We start from the raw sequence: 20,719 nt of genomic DNA, 5'->3' as shown, positions 1-20,719 counted from the left end.
CGCTGGCCCAACAGTCCTGACCCCATTCTGAACCCTAGGGGCCCATCAATCGAACGGTCCCCACAGTATAAATTACACAATCTAATAAAAAGAAAATTTTATATATTGACAACAACAACAGTCTCACCTCCTCCTTGCTTACCAACATCTTACCCAAATATGTAGCAATAAAAACAAAATGCTGCATCCTTGTATATACTATATTCCAACCAATTTCTATTTACATACCATCCGGATCTAAATCGACGGGATTTTCCAGAAAAATATGATAAAGGGTAATCATAAGGAGGTTGACAAGGGCCTTTTGTTAAATAATATCTTCTTATTTCATCATGATTATTAGGATGATAAGATGATATCTTTTCTCGTAGCCCAAGATCTGAAGGAAGAATTTCTAAGTTAAAGTCAACAAGAATTCGCTTAGAAGATGAAGATGAATCTTGCACAGGAGATGAATATTGGGTACGTGGTTTTCTTATCAAGTATTTGTCCATAATTCTAGCAAAAGAATAAACAATAAACTATAAGTTTATTTGAAATATTAATAAAATTATTAATTATTGTTGTTTAGTTGTTTCATTAATTTGTTTGTCTTTTATAAACTATAATTTGTTATATTATTATTTCATTAATTATAAAATTATTAATTGTTGTTTAACCTAACATAATTTAATATGTTTGTCTTCTATAATGTATTGGTTAATTAAATTATTAATTATTGTTTATTAGTTGTTTTTCCCAATTAATTATTGATTAATTAAATTATTGTTTATTAGTTGCACATTACACTAAAAAAGCCAGTCATGTGCACATTACACATCCCATTTGTTGATGTGCACATTACACTGCTTTACCCAATTACCCAGCCCCATGTGCCCATCAGCCCATCTACCCCCCACCCCACTCAACAGACAAGCCTGCCTAATGCCCCAATCACAAATGCTAGCTGCCAATCAGAAAATTTCACAATAATAGTTTCACAAATCACAATAATATTACACTAAAAGACAATTAATATCTCATCAACACCAACACCAACACCAACCAATGGATAAGAATTATAAGATAAAGCCAAAATGGCAAATTCAAAAAGTCAAAAAATTAATAAAGTTAAAGCTTCACTGAGTGCTTCAGCCAATCACAGTTTAGATAAAGTTAATAAAGAGAGAGAGAGAGAGAGACTCATAACTCATTTATTTCATTTCAGATTTGAGATAAAGAGAGAGAGAGAGAGAGAGACTGAGAGAGAGTCAAAGAGAAAAAGAGAGAGAAATACTTGTGTGACGACGATGTGCGACGGTGACGATGAGTGACTGCGACTGGAACTGGACTGATCTCCGATGTGATGAGGGGCGACGATGTCCAATGAGCGACTGCGACTGGAACTGGATTGATCTCCGATGTGATGAGGGGCGATGATGCGATGAGGACTGATCTCTGGAGTTTGGATTGCCGCCTACGACTAGACTGATCTAACTTTTAAGGGGAGGCGCTGTTGCTCTGTTTTTACTTTTTAGGTTTGCTTTAGCTTTAGTGATTTCTTTTCTTTTTTTTTTTTTTTTTTTTTTTTGAGAAAAGCTTTAGTGATTTGATGTATTGAACTACTGATTTGAGGTTTCTGATCTTAGTGATCTGTATTTGGGGTTTTTTTTTTTTTTTTTTTTTGAGAATCCGTGGGTTTGCTTCCTGTGTAATCTGTTGGACTTGCCGTGGGCTTGAAGTTGGGCTTGCCGTCTATTGTTTTTCTCTGTTACATTTTTTTTTTTTTTTTTTTAGATTTTAGTTGAAATTTTTTTTGGGCTTTTTTTTTTGCTTGAAAGTAGAACAAATAATTTTTTTTTTTTTTAATTTGAGGGTGTTCCTAATTTTGATTGAGGGTGTTCCTTTTTTTTTAAGGGTAAAAAAAAAAAATTAGTTATTATATATAATTTTTTTTTTTTCAAGTTAGGGTGTTCCTGGGAACACCCTGACTGTAATGTGGCGTCGCCACTGTTAGTAGTTATCCTCAATTTTATATTCAAGGAAAATCTATAATTTCTATAATTCTTGTGAATTAAGGGTATTTTGGTACTTTGCTTGAGTCTTGGATCTCCTAGTAGATCCCAAGTATCTTAGGATTTATTTTCTTTGCGTTCAAGTTAGTATTTATTATATTTTAGTTTACTAATCAAATTAGGAGTTTCAATACTAGTAGGAGTCCTATATATACTACTAGTAAGAAAATGTCTTTATATAAATTATGCTAATGTATTCAAGGAAGATGAGAGTTGATTAATAAAGTTATTGAATGTTTTGAGCATGGATGCACTTTGGCCTTTATGGGTTCTTTCTTCCTCATTTTCTATTATTTCTTTCTCCTCTTCTTATTCTTCCATTCTTTTTCTTTGTTATTGTTCATGAGTACTGTTCATACCCTAAACACTCTAAATTTCTCAGTTATTCTTCTTCTTTACAAGCCAAAATCAAGCAATTTCTTTTACCTGTCAAAACCCTAAAATTTTCCATACTTTCTTTTACCAAATAGTTATAAATAAATAAATAAATAAAAATAAAATAAAAAAACTCATCCAATCATCTTTTAATTCTTATCACAATCCCATAACTCTTCTTAAACAATTATAAACCTTGATTTACAATTTTTCCTAACCCTAAACCCACCACAAACACATATAGATAAATTCCCCAATTTGTCCTACATCAAATTCACACCTATGTTCATATTCAACCTATATATATTAGTTAAGAATATCATTAAAAAGAATAGATTTCCAAGCGATAATATGATATATAGTATAGTGTTGATCATTAGAATAATACGTGGTGCAATAGCTATCACTTAAGTGCACCTATAAATAAACATCTAATTTAAAGAAATTATTCTTCAAGGATCTAAAGTATACTTAAAAAAAATTCAACCATGTCTATTTTAAGTATGCATGTTGATGATGAACAGATCGTCAGTTTATTATGATCGTCCAGGTGGAAGCCGTCCTTGACCAATCCAATCTTCTGCAATTCATGGATGGAAGAAAGGAAGTAGTTCACCAGCGTTGTGCCTGCAAAAAGGTCTCCGATGCCAAAGTTAGAAAGATTGACAAAAGAGAGCAATGAGAATAATGTCTTAGAGTGTTTTTCTTACCCCCACCCCTTTCGGGGTTCAGTCTTTATATATGTGTGCTTACAGGTGGGTTCTTCTAGCCGTTGGTGGAGTTTTGATGGAGGCTTTAATCTTGCCTGGTAATGCCCTTGCAGGGTGTTAATGATGAGCTGCCCTTCCCAACGGTCTAAAGGTTGATTAATGTCTTGTAACGGCTCCTCGAGGAGTGGAAATGAGTGTTCATGTCCTTGAGCGACGACCCTTTCCCTCAGGACGGTTTTGTTGAGATCGTCCATGACCAGCATTGTTTGGATGATTATAATTTGATCGGGCGTATCAGCTGCCCCCTTATTCCATGGTCGTCCATATCCTGGACGATTATAGGAATATGAAAAGGTTTTTATAGGCTTTACATGGTTATTATTATTTTATTATTATTATATGTTTTTTTTTTTTTTTAGTTATGGCGCTTGGAGTTCTGCTCCGCATTGATTGCGTAATGGCGGCTGTGGCTCATCTCAGTGCCACGTGTTTGATTTTTATTGGCTGGAGAGTCTCATTTCCGGTGAGTACCTTTTCAGTTTTCCCGCACTTTCCAAGGCAGAGTCCTTTGATTTCTTTGGCTTTTCCTTTTCCCATTTCCCTATTCTCTGTGCGGTTGATCTCTCCTTCGCGTATTTTGCTCCTTACCTACTCAGTTTTCTCCCTAACTTCCAGGTACACCCCCCCCCCTTTTACGCTTTTCTTTCCTTTCTGAATTTTCCTTGTATTTGTGTCATTTAAGCTCCTTTTCCTCTCTGTACTATCCCTTCTTCTTACTGAGTAGTGGTGTTTGTTTTTTAATGGTGGATAATTTCGAAGTTAGGCGTAACTTCCCCTCCGTAGCTTTTCTTTTCGCCCGCTTAGGATCCTTGGTAGAGCTTTCCGGTGACCCATTAGGTGCGCCTTCGCTTGCCGATTCGTACCCACTAGTTGAGGAATTTGTCAGTAGGGGTAGTGGGTTAAGTTTGGCGTTGGGTGTCTTATACCCTTTATTGCTAGAATCTCAGACTTGGTTTCGGTCTATTCGAGGGCTCCTAAGAGAGGGGAGTATGGGTTTAGAGGAAAGGTCAGGTGATTTAGAGAGGGGTTCATCCTCTAACGTAGTTGAGGAAGGGGCCGGGATCGACGCAACGACCACTGCGCTTTCCCGTGCTCCTTCGTCCTCCCATTCTCCTGCTCCGGCTGTGGTCCGTCAATTTCATGCCCTTAAGGAAAAATGTTCCTTGAAAGTTGAGGTTTTTAGTAATTTTAAGGACAGATTTCAGTTTCTAGAGGGAACCAAGGCTCGTCTTCCCAGGAAGGGTGAAAAGGCTTGCGCATTTGCCCACGGAGAAGTTTGCTTTTACGAGGCTGCTTTTTCGTGTGGCCTCCGGTTTCCCGTCCATCCGTTTATAATGGAGCTTCTTTACCATTTTAACCTTGCATCGGGGCAACTTATGCCTAACTCCTGGAGAATAGTAATTAGTTGTATGGTGATCTGGACAACCATTGCTGACGGGGATATGATCTCAGTTAATGAGTTCGTCCATTTGTATCGTCTAAAAGAGTCCAGAGAATTTGGATACTATGAGTTTGTACCCTGGAATAGGAAGGCTCGTCTGGTAGTTGACCTTCTGTCGTCCTTTCGCTACTGGAAGTCAAGATACTTCTTTGTATCGGGCGACGGCTGGGAAACATTGCCTGATGATTTGTGGGGGAACGTTCCTAGGTTGCTGCGTCGGTGGGAGACCCCTTTGATTGGTACGTTTACCCCAATATTGTTGCCCCCTTTCTCCCCCCTTTTTTTTTTTTTGATTGATGTCGTCCCTTGCAGTGAAAGATCGTCCAGAGCTTGAGGCCAAATACGTAGAGCGAGTTCAGGTTGCGATCAAGTACGCAAGGACGATTGAAGATTTTGGTCAACTGATCGATCCACGCACCCTAGCTCGTCACTGTCTGGGGCCAGAACCTTCCCTCTACGTTCTCAGTACCTTCGATCGTGAAGAGAAAAAACGTAGGCTATACTTCAAGACAAATTTGTCATCTCTTTTCCTCGTTCTCAACTTCTTTCTTTTTATTCGTCCTTACCCCCTTTCTTTTGTGTAGAAATGACGTCCAAGTTTAACAAAGAGATGTACAACAAAATTAAGGGCAAAAAGAATGAGCCTCTTTCTAGTATAGGCCAGAAGAGGTTGAGGATCACGGATAAGGAAAAGGAGAAAGAGAAAGAGGTGGTGGAGAGAGGGTCGTCCACACCTGCCCTTGATCTGGATGAGGGTTTGGCAGCATCTCCTGGCATTTCGGTTGAGGAGGTGGCTCGTCCTTTCAAGAAGCAGAAGGCGGCGAGCAAGGGGAAAGAGAAAGTTGGTGCCAGCGTTTGGTCGAACACCGAGATGGCCATGGATCGTGCCAACGAGCTCTTCACCCCTGGTGAGATAAAGGAAGTCACGAGCGTTCCTTCGCACGAGATGGTGAGCCGTCACGTTCACAAGCTCGTGCAGGTGATCCATCATACTTTTTGTCCTTTTCCTCGTCTTTAACTGCGTGACCATTTTTGCTAATTGTGATTGAACTTATTATTATTTTTTTTGTTTTGTTCTCGTCCATAGGTGTTGGGGGAGACCATGCACATTACCACGTAGTATTTAGCGAACGAAGAGAAAGCCGTCGTGGCCAACTCGAAGGTGGAAGCTTTGGAGGCTGAGGCCTCGGGCTTGCGAAAGGACTTGATCACGACCATGGATTCCCTCAACACCTCCAAGGAGCAGGTTCGAGTACTGACGGAGCAGCTGGACGTTGAGAGGCAGTCTGTGAAGCAGAAGGACGAACTCCTGGCGGCAGCTGCCCAGAAGATGAAGGTTGCAGTGGCCAAGGCCGTCACTGCCTTCCAGACCACGGAAGAATATAATACCATCCTTTTCCAGTGGTACTTCAAGGGGTTTGAGCTGCTTCGGAGGTACTTGCTCAAACATGGTCCTAACGTGAACCTTGAGGACTTAGACTTTGAGGCCGTCGACAAGGAGATTGAAGAGGACGAAGCAGCTCAAGCAGTGGCGTCTACCGGTGTTGAACCATCCCAGGCTACTCAGGACGATGATGCTGCCCCTCCAGCTTGATTCTGCTTTTTAAGCAAAATTTCTTTTTCTTTTTTTTTTCTTTTTTTTTTTTGTATGTACTAAGTTTTAAAAACAGTTGATGTTTGGATGCCCCTCCTGTTTTTTTGGGGCCCCCATTTTTGCCTCTGAACAATTAAATTCTATGTTTGATTTTTGGCTTTATATAAACGTTTGTGTGTTTGCTTTTCATGATCGCATGAGTTGTGTGAGGATTTTTGCCTCTTCCTGGGGGTTTTAAAAAGGTCTCCCCACTTACTGACTTTTTTCGTCGTCCTGTATGGACGAGGTTACCTTGATCATCTTGAGGAGTTTGACCCTCTTGCTTTGTTGAAGTCATTTTACACGATTAGTTTGGACGATGCGTATCCGTTTAAGGAATTTGGTCGTCTTCTTCAGACGATGTACATCTACTTAAGGAATCTTATCGTCATTAAGCTTTTTGAGACGATGTAAATCCATTTAAGGAAGATGTAAATCCATTTAAGGAATTTCACTGTCATTAAGCTTTTTAGGACGATGTACATCCATTTTAGGGATTTTATCATCGTTAAGCTTTTTTGGGGACGATGTACATCCATTTAAGGAATTTTATCGTCATTAGGCTTTTTGGGGACGATGTACATCCATTTAAGGAATTTTATCGTCATTAGGCTTTTTGGGGACGATGTACCTCCATTTAAGGAATCTTATCGTCATTTTTTTCTATGGACGACCGTTTGTATTTTCCTTTGAAAACTGTGGCGCATGATTTGCTCAATAACACTTAAGAAATGCTGGATAATACTTATGATTCGAATAATTGCTTACATAAGATAGAAGTATCAAATAGGTTTTACACTGAAGTTTATGGTTTCCTTTCGTAATACCTCTTTAGATGTTCGACGTTCCACGGACGAGGTAGTCTTTTTCCTTCGGAGTCCTCCGGATGGTAACTGCCCTGACGTGAATAATGGACGACTCTGTAGGGACCTTCCCAGGACGGTCCCAATTTGCCATGTGCTGGATCCTTCGTTGTAGGGGTGACTTTTCTAAGGACGAGGTCTCCAATGTTGAATCTTCTCAGCTTCACTCTTTGATTATAATATCCGGCTATCCTCTGCTGGTACTTGGTCATTCTTTCAGCTGCCTGGTCTCTAATCTCGTCTAGACTGTCTAAGTTTTCCTTCAATTGGTCGTCATTGGTTTGCTCGTCAAATAATTCTCTCCTAAGGCTTGTGAGCCCAACTTCGACCGGTATGACTGGTTCTGTGCCGTATGTCAGATTGAACGATGTTTCTCCAGTTGGTGTCCGCGTTGTCGTCCTATATGCCCACAAGACGCTTGGCAGTTCTTCAGGCCACATTCCTTTTGCCCCCACCAATCGGGACTTGATGATCTTGAGCAGGGTCCGGTTGGTTACTTCCGTCTGTCCGTTGGCCTGAGGATGACCTGGTGACGAGTACTTGTTTTTAATGCCCAAGCCCGAGCAAAATGACCTGAAGCTTTGGCTGTCAAACTGACAACCGTTGTCTGATATGATCATCCTTGGTATCCTGAACCTGCAAACAATATTTTTCCAAACAATATTTTTCCAAACAAAATTTTGTACCTTTGCTTCGGTGATTGTTGCCAAAGCTTCTGTCTCCACCCATTTTGTGAAGTAGTCGATGGCGACGAGTAGGAACTTCACTTGTCTCTTTCCTGGAGGTAAGGGACCCATGATGTCGATCCCCCACTGTGCAAATGACCAGGGAGACGATATTGTGGTCATCTTTTCCCCGGGGATTCTTTGAACATTCCCATATCTTTGGCAACTATCACACGTCTTCACGAAATCAGCTGCGTCTTGTTGCATTGTTGGCCAAAAGTAGCCTGCTCTCATGATCTTCCTGACGAGGGACTTTGCCCCCGTGTGATCTCCGCAGATTCCCCCATGTACTTCTTCAAGGATGTATCTGGCTTCCTCATTTTCCACACATCTCAAATACAGTTGGGAGTAGCCCCTTTTGTAGAGCTCGTCATTAAGTATTGTAAATCTGGCTGCTCGTTTCCATACCTTTTTAGCTTCTTCTAGATCTGGCGGTAGTCGTCCTTCTTCAAGGAATGTGAATATCGGGCTCGTCCAACCATTGTCAGTGTGGACGGAGAAAGTTTGAAGTTTCTGGATGCTAGGATAGTTTTGTTCTTCCGTCTTCCAATCGAACCTTTTACTTTCGCTATCCGTTGAGGCATTTCGGGCCACCTCATCAGCTTCTGCGTTCTGATCCCTGGGGATCTGGACGAACTCTACGTAATTAAAGGAGCTTATCAATTGGTTCGTCAATTTGAGGTATTTCTGCATCCTAGCCTCGTTTGCTTCGTACTCCCCTCTTACTTGCCCAATGACGAGTTGGGAATCGCTTTTGAGTACAACATTCTCAGCTCCTAGTGCCCGGGCTACTCTCAATCCTGTCAATAAGGCCTCGTATTCTGCTTCGTTATTGGTTACAGGGAATTTAAGCTGGACTCCATACTTGAGGACATTTTTTTCAAGGGAAGTGATGACGATGCCTGCTCCGCCTCCCCTTTGAGTGGACAATCCGTCAGTATTTACCGTCCAGATATTCTCTACGTTCCTAGGGATGGTGAATTCTACTATAAAATCGGCCAGTGCCTGTGCTTTTATCGCCATCCTTGGACGATATTTTATGTCGAACTGGCTGAGCTCGATTGCCCACTGCACCATTCTTCCTGCCGCTTCAGGCTTGTTCATTGCTTTTTTGATGGGCTGGTCCGTCATCACGATGATGGGATTGGCTTAAAAATATGGACGAAGTTTTCTTGATACCATAATCAGGGCGAAGGTGATCTTCTCTATACGAGGGTACCGCGCCTCGGCACCCTGGAAGGCCTGGCTAACGTAATACACAGGAAGTTGCAAACCATCATCTTCTCTAATCAACGCCGCGCTGACAGCCGTGACTGAGACGGCTAAGTACAGGAATAGATCTTCGCCTTCTTTGGACGGGCTTAAGAGGGGCGGATTGCTAAGATAATGCTTCAGCTCTTGGAACGCCGTTTTGCATTCCTCTGTCCAGGAAAACACCTTCTTCAAAGTCTTGAAGAATGGAAGGCATTTGTCTGTAGCCTTCGAGACGAACCTGTTGAGAGTCGCAATTCTCCCTGTGAGGGATTGCACTTCTTTGACCGTCCTGGGTGAGGACATTTCCAGGATGGCCCTGACCTTCTCGGGGTTTGCTTCAATCCCTCTCTGCGATACCACAAACCCGAGGAATTTTCCCGAGGAAACTCCAAAGGCGCATTTGGACGGATTGAGCTTCATGCTGTACCGCCTGAGAGTATTGAACGTCTCTCTGAGGTCGTCCAGATGGTTCTCTTCCTCCTTGCTCTTGACGAGCATATCGTCAACATAAACCTCCACATTCCTCCCGATTTGCTTCTCGAACATCTGGTTCACCAATCTTTGATAAGTGGCACCTACGTTTTTTAGCCCAAAAGGCATGACCTGGTAGCAGTAAAGTCCCTGGCTGGTGATAAAAGCGGTCTTCTCTTGGTCTTCTTCAGCCATTTGTATCTGGTTATATCCCGAAAACGCGTCCATAAATGTGAGAAGTTTGTGCCCTGCTGTGGAGTCCACTAGCTGGTCGATTCTGGGCAGTGGGAAGCTATCTTTTGGGCAGGCTTGGTTCAGGTCTGTGAAGTCGACACACATTCTCCACTTCCCATTTGCTTTTTTGACCATGACTACGTTGGCCAACCACTTTGGGTAGTGGACTTCTCGGATAAATTTTGCTGCAAGCAACTTATTAACCTCGTCCATCACTGCCTTGTTTCGCTCGGGAGCAAAGACTCTCCTTTTTTGCTGGACGGGTTTCTTCCTTGGGTCAACATTCAGGTGATGCTGGATGAGGCTTGCTGGGATCCCTGGCATATCCTCGTGGCTCCAGGCGAATATATCGAGGTTGCTCTTCAGAAAGCTGACGATTTCACCTTTCATCCTTTGACTCATGCTCGTCCCTATTTAGGTCGTCTTCGGAGGATTCCTTTCAGCCAGCTCTACCGTTTCAAGTTTTTCCATAATCTCTGGTGTTTTCTCTTCAATTGTCCACGTATGGTTCTCTTTTGGGGCCAGGACGGCATGGTAGCATTCTCTTGCCAGTACTTGATCTCCTTTAATCTCCCCGACGCCGTGTTCTGTTGGGAACTTCACCTTTAAGCAGTAGGTGGAGATAGCAGCCTTCCAGCGATTAAGCATTAGCCTCCCTATGATCACATTGTAGGATGAGGGTGAGTCTACTATCAGGAAATTGTGCTGGTTGGTTACCTGAAGGGGGTATGACCCAGCTGTTATTGTCAACGCCACGATTCCTCTGGGGTATACTTTGTCTCCGCTGAAACTAACGAGGGGAGACTCAAAAGGACGGAGCCTTTTGGGGTCCAGCTTTAGTTGTTGAAAGGCAGGAAGATAGATTATGTCTGCTGAACTTCCGCTGTCGACCAGGACTCTTCGCGTGTTGAACCCTTTGATCATGATCATAATGACGAGTGGGTCATCATGGGGTTGCTTCACACTTCTGGCATCCTCCTCAGAGAAATACAAGTCTCCACTGATGCGTCTTTGCTTTGATGGAGGTATACTGTGGACGCTGTTTACCTGTCTTTGGTATGATTTCCTGAGAGACTTGAATGATCCCCCAGTGGTTGGTCCCCCGGCGATGGTCTTTATTTCCCCTAGCGCGCTCTGTGGACGAGGTTGGAGGCGGTCTTTGTCTCTCCGTGTATTAACTTGCTGGCTTTTCTGTCCATACCTACCGGAATCTCCCCTTTTTATATACTGTTGTAGCTTCCCATTACGGATGAGCTCCTCAATCTGTTCTTTGAGGTCCCTGCAATCCTCCGTGTAATACCCGTGATCTTTGTGGAAACGGCAGTATTTCCTTTTATCGCGCAATCCAGGCGCTGAATGGAGTGGTTTTGGCCACTTTAGGGATGGTTCGTCCCTTATTTCTGTTAGAATCTGATCAACTGGCATCACCAGCGGAGTGAATTTTGATGGAAGAGGGTTCTTATCCTCCCTCCTTCTATTTCCATTGTCATTCCGTCTGTCAGCCCGATCCCTTTTAAGCCCTCTTCGATCGTCCTCCTTTTCTTTCTTCTTTTCCCTGCTCTTATCTGCCCCGTCAATAGCTGCCAGGGCTTCTTCCGCGTTCATGTACTTCTGAGTTTTTAGCAATGCCTCGGCCATTGTCTTAGGGGGGTTCTTTGCCAAGGATGCCACAAAATCCCTGGACTTTAATCCTGCTTTGAAGGTCGTGAGATGTACCTTGTCATCTGCCTCATCTATTTCCAGCATTCCTCGGGTGAAACGTGTCACGTAAGACCTCAGTGGTTCCTTCTCTAATTGTCTGATGGTAAGCAGGTGGTCGGCAGTTCTCTTTGGTTGCTGCCCGCCTACGAAATGACGGACAAAGGAACTGCTTAATGTTCGAAATTATCAATGGACGATGTTGGCAACTTGTTAAACCATTCCCTAGCTACTCCTTTGAGGGTCGTAGGGAATGAGCGACACAAGATCTCGTCGGGTGGCTGTTGAAGGCCTAGAGTCGTCCTGAAGGTACTCAGGTGATCCAAGGGATCTTTCAGCCCGTCGAAAGGTTCTAGCTGGGGTAGACGAAACTTGGAGGGTACTGGGCACTCCTGGACGGCTATGGTGAAGGGCGAATCCGTCTTCCGGACAATTCTCTCCAAGCTTTGGTCCGTCTTTCCTTTGATGGCATTCCTTAGTTCGTCCATCTCTTTCCTCATCTCTCTTAAGAGATCCGAGCTTGCTTCCTCCGGAGTGCTAGTTCGCCTTCTGTTGCTGTCTTCGTCGTCCCCCCTGTCTACACGATTACTTTCCTGCAGCAGTCGTTGCTTCATCTCTTGATTCTGTCTTGTGAGTTCCTCCACAATTGCTGATAGCGACTGGATTTGTAGGGCCAGCGCAGCAGGATCTGGGTTTGTACTGGATTCCATTTGGACTGGGGACAGATCACGTGTTGAATCATCTTTCCCATAGACGGTGCCAAACTGATGATGAACAGATCGTCAGTTTATTATGATCGTCCAGATGGAAGCCATCCCTGACCAATCCAATCTTCTGCAATTCGTGGATGGAAGAAAGGAAGTAGTTCGCCGGCGTTGTGCCTGCAAAAAGGTCTCCAATGCCAAAATTAGAAAGATTGACAAAAGAAAGCAATGAGAATAATGTCTTAGAGTGTTTTTCTTACCCCCACCCCTTTCGGGGTTCAGTCTTTATATATGTGTGCTTACAGGTGGGTTCTTCTAGCCGTTGGTGGAGTTTTGATGGAGGCTTTAATCTTGCTTGGTAACGCCCTTGCAGGGTGTTAATGATGAGCTGTCCTTCCCAACGGTCTAAAGGTTGATTAATGTCTTGTAACGGCTCCTCGAGGAATGGAAACGAGTGTTCATGTCCTTGAGCGACGACCCTTTCCCTCGTGACGGTTTTGTTGAGATCGTCCATGACCGGCATTGTTTGGACGATTATAATTTGATTGGACGTATCACATGTGTAGCTAGTTGCATGCACCTTTGCCTCTTTCTCCTGAGTTCTGACACGACTTATTATTTGTATGACATCAGGAAACAATTTGTCTACAAAAGGCATGCATTATTTTGTTTAATACTATATTTGAGACTAGAAGAATATCTCGCGAGCTACTTATAATCTTTCCCTAGGAATTTTTAATGTTATCCAAGCCACAACCGTACCGTCTTTTCTGTGTCTTTTCTGTGTTTTGACTGAACAATTTCCAAGTAATTAAATCATTAAATTATTTATAGGAGTTAGGAACAAAGATTAATGATTAAATTATTTGGACACTGGCACACTGCCTCATATCCTAATAAATGCATGCACAAGTAATTGCTGGCATTCTAGAGACGAGGCGAAAACCCAACCTAGTGCCGTTGGGGATTTTAAAAAATAAAATAAATATAGCCGTTGGGGCTTTCTTCATTTTTTATTTTTTATTTTTTTGGATTGGACCGATACAATGTGTTTATATCTTATTGGGTCTAATGTACAAAAGCATTAGATTTAAGTTATGTCATCCTTTAATACGATGGTTCACAACCGTATATAACTTATTGGGTCTAATGTAAAAAAGCACTGGATCTAAGTTATGCCCTCTTCTAATATGGTGGTTCACAACCATAACTTATTAGGATGGACAATCATTTACATGCCCACAATAAGGGCTTCAAGAAAATATTTTGTGCATAACTTATTTGGACGGACAATCATTTATATGCCCACAATAAGGGCTTCAAGAAACTATCTTGTGCTAAGAGTAAACTCAGAGACAAACAGAGTTTCGATCAAATGGTTCAAATGCCCAAGCCCAACGGCTAGTCCAAACATGCAGCAAACGGTGTCGTTCTAATTAACGCAGTGTTGTAAATGTATATTAATGAAACGCTGCGTTTAGTCCTTATGTTATTAGTTCAATTGATACGTTGTGTTTTGTACATCATTAGATTAGTCTGTTGGGTAGTTAAATGGTAGTTAATTAGTTCCTAATTTCCCTCTGCATTTTATTGATCAGTCCCGAGATTTTAGGGATTTGATTAGGCAGTTACTGAGTCTCTGTAATCTATATATACTGTACATCAAGTGTAATACACAGTGAAGCATTCATTTCTTTCCAGAAATCTCTTTTCTTTCTTCGTCTCTCTCTCTGAACTTTCTCTCTTTCTCTCTGCATTCATTGCTCCTCACTGAATTCACAGTGTGAACACCATTGTTGAATCTCTTCAATCTTAGATAGATTCTTTTCATCTTGGATCCTAGTGCAAAGCATGGCGACCAATTGGCTTTAAGATTAGACAAGTCTCATTCTCTTTTGATTATAAATTTATAATCTTGATTTTTTTTTGGGTTAACAATTGTTTTAGTCACGTAAACAATCAAGTTAAAAAATAATAAATGATTTATTATGAGTTATGATGCACATTTTTTTTCTTTCAAATCAAAACTATGGTTGTGTGTTCTTCTTTATGCGTGTACATAATTTGACTTATTTTGTCAGAGAAATGTACAAAAATATTATTTGATAATGGTATTAAATGCTCAAAATAAATTAAGATATATTTAATTATTACTTTATTAAATTATGTATTATCGTTGATACGGCTAAATGGATTATAAAATTATGATACGCTTTGGCCAATGGCCAATCTGGACTTTGTACTTTGCACTTAAGAGAGTTGTTGAATTTTGACCAATTTTTTTCGTTTGATATTGACCAAGAATTTAACCTTTAGCTAGACAAGTGTGAACATGTGAAGGTCTTAAAGTTATATACACAATAATTTTTTTCCTGAATATTTTTCCTCTGAACAAATCGACAAGGAAGTAACAAAAATCCGAATTGGTGCTCTCATCTCATGTGACTGTAGGGACTGTAGGACCGCACATTTAAATCTTTATATAGAAGCATTTTTCCCACTATAACCACCTCAAGTTAAAAGAGAGATGCCCCGTTGGGATTTTTCACTATTATTATCAGCAAAAAGAGCTAATCTTTTTAGATTTTGCGACTTCTCTTTTCTATGACAAGGGATCTTTTAAAATTCACACTACTCGATGAACGCAAGGAATGCATAAAATCAAACAAAGTTATGGATCAAAATCAATATATGGGTACCAAGTCGGGGTGTCACATCTTAGAAAACCAAAGATAGAGAAAGCTCTAATATTTGAAGGGTAAATTGCTTAAAACCTATCCTTAAGCCTATCATGCGGCTTACTAAATATCTACGCAATAGCTTGCCAATGGTACAAATGGAATGGAATCAGAAAATAAATAAATAAAAGCTTATCATGGTAGCCCCAAAGTTAGACTTTTTAGGTTTAGAAATTTGAATACCAATGACAAGTTTGAAGGTTATTGTTTTCATTCACCAAACAATTGCCTAAAATTTTTACATAAAATTTATATAAAATTTCACAAATTCTTTTTTGTGTTTGTGTCACAGTGGGTCCAAATGAAGAGACGCTACAAGTTTAGATAAGAGAGTTCGTACAAAAATATTTTAACCCAGTGACATTACATGGTTTATTATGTAAAGAGAATTAGAGTTAAAATCTTTCATCCCCACCTAGCATAACTGATTCAACCCGCATCAAACCTAGTGTAGCAAAATGGGTCTTTGGTCTTAAGAGAGTCAACTAGGATCGTTGGCATGCATATATATGTAAATAAATATATATGAATTGAGTAAAATAAAAAGAGTCATATTAATAGGTGCCCTTAAGGTAATTGATAACAAACCATTTTAGGAAATTTTTATACAATTTTTATGAGAAACTGAAAAAACTATCAAAACATTAACTGTTTTTTTTTTTTTTCTTTTCTCATAAAAATGTTTCTAAAATAGTTTACTAGCAAATGCCCTCAGGGAACTTGTTAACTTTTCCCAAACAAAAAAATGAGTGACCAAATCTCATTAGTGAAGAGGATGGACCAAGAAATGTCAAGAAGGAGAGCACAAAAAAGGAAAATTACATAGGTATACTCAAGTTTCTTACTACTATTCTTTAAGGCTATAATGGGTTTGCAAGCATACAAAGGGCCTTGAGAGAGTTGTTTGGGGTCATCACCACATGGATTTATTTCTGTGTGGTGGTTGGAGGTGGTATGTGGTGAGATATTGGTGGTTGGATCGTTGATGGCCAGAGGATTAAAATTATGTGAGAGAGAGATTCAAATAATAAAAATTAATTCCATGGCATTTGTTAATGAACAATTCTACAGTAGAGGTATTAAAATACTATTCATTTGTTATTTGTGAATGGTAAAGTGTTGAAGCAAATGAAAGATCTTTTATTAGTGTTTAGTTTTTTTATTAAAATTTTTAATTTAACTTGCATAGATTTAGAAAAACAAAAGAAAAAAATAAAATAAAATTAGAGTGCTTGATGCGGGTCCCCTACAAAGTTACAAATTTGTTTTTAAGGTGTGATACAAAGTTACAATTAAAACATAGAAAGCATGCCACAATTAAAGTGCGATAGTTGTACGGATAACCGAGGTGAGATGGGCTTTTTCATTAGAATCAAGACAAGCAAATCTTATTTCGATTATGGGCCCGTCAGTCGTCAGTCACATCACAAACTGCACGCGGTACGTGTGATGGAATGGATGGGTGGAGTCCCCATTATGAATGCAACTGGGAATCTAAGACAAAGCTAATGCACTCGTCGCAGCTACACCTACCCCACCTTCTATGATTTAGCACAAAGTTTATTTTAAAAAGTTTAGTGGTAAATTTCAAATATTTATTTTTAATTTTTAAATAATATTACACATATTTTTATATATATTTTTATTTATAAATATTTTAAAAAACTACAAATAACACCTTTCAAACTATTTTATCAAATGGGCTTTTAAATTTTTAACTCCAAAATTTCAGAATATATATTTTACTTTTTAGATTTTCGATCATGTTCTACACTTCTATGTAAATTTTTTACATGTGTTTAATTTTTCTAATAAAATGATGTTACGTTATTTTTGGATTTAGATTATAAAAATGACATGACATAATGAGAATAATATAGTATTGTTTTATTAGACAAACTAAATAAGCTGAGTAAGTTTGTACGACATCTAGTGAAAAATATAAATTTAATGGATGGTAATACTAACAAAATATAACTTCAAATAGTAAAATCTAAAATTTGAAATTTTAGAGCATAAAAAATAAAAACTCCTAAATTTTAGAGGTAAAGTTTACCCATATGATTTATGAGATACATATATAACATCTAAATTTTTTAGTTTTCGGTTGTGTGATTGTATTGTGTGGCTTTTATTAGAACATAGGGGATCTCTTTTTTATTTCAAACGCGCTCCATTGTTCCCTATTTTTAACATCAAATTTGTCGATTTTCTTCTTTCTCTCAGTCCATATACTAAAACTGAGCAATCTCTCTGTGCAATCAGTTTGTAAACACACCTAATATCACACTTAATTTTATACCAAATTGATACGTAAAGTAATAATTAATGTATAATAAATATTTTCATTTTTAGTGTCCATAATAAATCAATATAAAACTAACGCTAATTTCATTATAAAAATGACAGCTCAATAAGGTGTGAAATTAAAAATGTCTATAAAGTATTATCCCCCATTGATAATAATGCTTAAACGTGGATAAGACTCGTTTTTAAGCTGATCCAAAAAAAAGACTCGTTTTTAAGCTTTTGACTGGACACTATTGGGTGCTCAAAAAAAAAAGACTGGACACTATTGGAGGAAAAAAAATGCTGGAGAAGAGATAGGCCCCACTGTCCCTAACGTAAGACCTTCTATTCATGAACTTTCACATCTAAAAAATTAGTTGCCACAGTGCCACTTGCCCCATTTTTTTAACGGCTTCGTACAATTATTGTTATTTCTTTTTACCCCCTGTTGGGTGTTGGCCACACATTTGAAAGAATTAAGGTCAATATATGCGAACTCCCTAAAAAATTTAGGTACGGTTAAAATATGTGTATGTGGGTGAATAAATGTGGAAATAAAATGTATTCCAAGCTTCTTATAAATAAAACATATTTCACCTCACCACAAGAATAGCATTAATATAGTATCATACTCATGATTTCAATTGCAATTAATCCATGGAATTCCTAATATTTTTGTCACAAAGATGTAACTTTATGGACTGCATATTAGAATGAAGACAAGGGAGTAAAGCATCATTGCGTTTATATACTGTTTACCAAAAGAATGAACTTTAATTCAAACCAAATAAATGATTGATTACTGTCTACTTGCATTGTCATATTCTTCATTCGTTTGTCCTATATCCCCATGTGGAACTAAAATCATAGCACGTTTTCTCTGTGGCTAACATTTCGTGAGTGTGCAGCCAATTCTTTGTAAACATTTTGGTTAGATGAGAAAAGATCTCAAGAGAATGGAAAATCGAGTGGAAGAAGAAGAATGGAAAATAGTTGAAATGACAACTCGAATCAAGGTCATAAATTTTACGTATAGCAGTTACTTTTCTTTCTTGGCTAGGTTATATATATATATATATATGGACATTATTTATCATGACTAATAAGGGTAGCAACAACATTTTCAAAGGAATCTATATTTGTTTAAATAAAATCTCCCGCTTTTCCACCGAAAAAAAAAGGAATCTATATTTTAACCTTGTCTACAATTTAAAAAAAAAATTTATTGATGTATTGATTAGATGATGAAAAAACAATTATTATAATATAGACGCTATATGTTAAAATATTATTGTATTTATTAAAAGAATATAAATTATATGATCTAAGGGATGGAAAGAGGAATTATATAAGTAACACCGTAATAGGTTTCTACAAAGTAAGCTTCTTGTGTATACACGTGTTCTTAGTGATAATGAGATGGGAGAAGCTCAAAGTTGTAGCTGATCTTATTACCTTATAAGTTATAACCCTCCTCTAACAAATCAATCTAGGTTTTTTGAATGATTATATCACAAGGTATTGTTGAGCTGATTTAATCAAGCTCAAGTAAAGAATGTTTTCCATGAAGTTGAATGTGTTGAGATGCTTGCTAAGCGAGGAACCTATCATGGAAGTCCTAATTTTACACCCCCCCCCCCCTCTCCCCCATAGAGAGAGAGAACCTATAGCTTCAATTAAGGATGACGATGAGGTGGTGTTAGATGTGGGTTCAAAATTCAAATTATGGGTGCCTTATTGTCATCTTGTCCCTGTTCGAGGAGGGGAAACTTACATGGAATGGAATTAGTGCAGGTTAATGGCAAGGCAAGTTAAAAATATTTTTGCTGCTCTAGCACTGATATGAGAGAGAGAGAGAGAGAGAGAGAGAGACGTGTTTCAGGGGATGATAATAAAATATGTATAAAAATATAACTTATAGGCTAAAGTACAAATTGCTCATTTTAACCTTTGTCTAAAATTCAGTTCATCCTCTAAGTTTCGAGTTCAACTTTACTAAATATAGCTTTCTTATTAGTCTATATCAAAATTGTGTTGTTAGTAACCCCAAAACGACGAAATTCACTTTCGTTCACTATTTACTCCTGCAACTTTTTTCTAAAATTCAATTTACTTATGCAACTTCACTTTCGTGTAATTTAGTCATGTAAGCTTCAACTTTATTTTGTTTAGTCCTCATATTAGGCTTTGTTAAAATTGTATTTTTTTTTTTTTTCAGAAGGCCAAAATTGTATTGTTAGTAATCCCAAAATGACGTAGTTTTTATTTTAATAGTTTTTTTAATTAAAAAAGATGAAAATTAATAAAAATATTTTATCTAAAAAATAAGTAAATAAATAATAAGTTTATTCAAATGACCAAAAAAAGAAAAAAGAAAAAATTCTCAACAGGGACAGAGAAAACTCATGTGGGGGAAATGCATCAATTGGGACGTACAAGACATTTCCCTAGCTTCAATCTTTAATTTTTCATTTACCACCACAGGGGTTCCAAGCCTACATGTTTAGGGTTCTTTACTTTTGATGACAAATCATAAAATGGGTACAAAGTCCCTGTATTCGATGCAGGCATTAATTACTGAATTAGCATGTGCATGTTACAAATGAAATGCAGAAAACATGAATTTGAATGCACACATTCACACAAGCTTTATATTTATTCTCATTATCACTTATATAGCTGAACGGTGAATTAGGCTTGCTAGCTTTACCTTACAATACAGATAGGGCTAGCTGCCTTCCATAATTGTAATTCACTAGTGCACTTCCTTATTTCCTTCTTTGTTGGTTGACCCGCCCGTGTATTAAGGCTTTCCAAACTGGTAAATTACTTCACCACATGTCCAACACAATTCCTTTCCTGGTAATTGTTTGACCTGTATATCATTCCTAACCCCCAGTAATCATGAGACTTCGATTAACACCTCCTGGTATATATATGTTCAAATCACATGATTAATGAAAAATATACCAAAAGCTTCACAATTCTTCACACATGGGTAATGATTATCAGGTGAAAATCTTCCAAGAAATTTTTATTTTTATTTTTATTTTTTTTAAAAAAAAAAGGAGGAGGAGAAGAAGAATGTGCAGGATAAACAGGCTGCCACTATTTTCTTTACGAACATTGCAGACTGTGTGACTTGGGCCGAAGCAATAGGAAGTGTACTGGGCTTGAATGACCTACATGTGGAATGGGCTGGGACCAAATTAACTCCGGCTGGGTCCAGCCTTCCTGAGGTTTTAATATTGATCATATGAACCGAAGGAAAAAAAAGGGGGTACTTTACCTTTTTAAATAAAATAATTTTCCCATTTAAAAAAAGTTTTTAACATTGATCAAATGAACCTAATGGATTTTTTTTTTTTTTTTTTGGGTAAACCAACACTGATATAAATTAACTACTGATAAGTCTATTACAAAAAATGCTCGGCCTTGTCAAAAGCTAGCAAGTCCTCCACCACAGGGGG

General features: G+C 38.7%; 2 protein-coding genes across 2 annotated transcripts; both read right to left on the bottom strand.

Annotated features, from left to right (window-relative positions):
- Positions 1–7,724: 7,724 nt before the first annotated feature.
- Positions 7,725–8,965, bottom strand: LOC115950370. Its single transcript, XM_031067575.1, has 2 exons — positions 7,823–8,965; positions 7,725–7,772 (listed from the first exon to the last, which is right to left on the bottom strand). The coding sequence occupies exons 1-2, from the start codon at positions 8,963–8,965 to the stop codon at positions 7,725–7,727; spliced, it is 1,191 nt and encodes a 396-aa protein (XP_030923435.1).
- Positions 8,966–10,234: 1,269 nt separating this feature from the next.
- Positions 10,235–11,566, bottom strand: LOC115950368. Its single transcript, XM_031067574.1, has one exon. It carries the CDS (start codon positions 11,564–11,566, stop codon positions 10,235–10,237), a length of 1,332 nt encoding a protein of 443 aa, XP_030923434.1.
- Between the last annotated feature and the right edge of the window lie 9,153 nt (positions 11,567–20,719).

Source organism: Quercus lobata, chromosome 6 (genome assembly GCF_001633185.2).
Source record: "Quercus lobata isolate SW786 chromosome 6, ValleyOak3.0 Primary Assembly, whole genome shotgun sequence".
NCBI lineage: Eukaryota > Viridiplantae > Streptophyta > Magnoliopsida > Fagales > Fagaceae > Quercus > Quercus lobata.
The sequence above is the reverse complement of the archived record's forward strand: the minus strand, read 5'-3'. Positions and strand labels throughout refer to the sequence as shown.

Excerpts from the sequence above, each read along its gene's own strand:
- LOC115950370 (XM_031067575.1), bottom strand. The coding sequence starts at position 8,965 with ATGAACAAGCCTGAAGCGGCAGGAAGAATGGTGCAGTGGGCAATCGAG. Across the intron at positions 7,773-7,822 it reads CAACAATCACCGAAGCAAAG|GTTCAGGATACCAAGGATGA; the intron begins GTACAAAATTTT and ends TATTGTTTGCAG.
- LOC115950368 (XM_031067574.1), bottom strand. The coding sequence starts at position 11,566 with ATGCTGGAAATAGATGAGGCAGATGACAAGGTACATCTCACGACCTTC.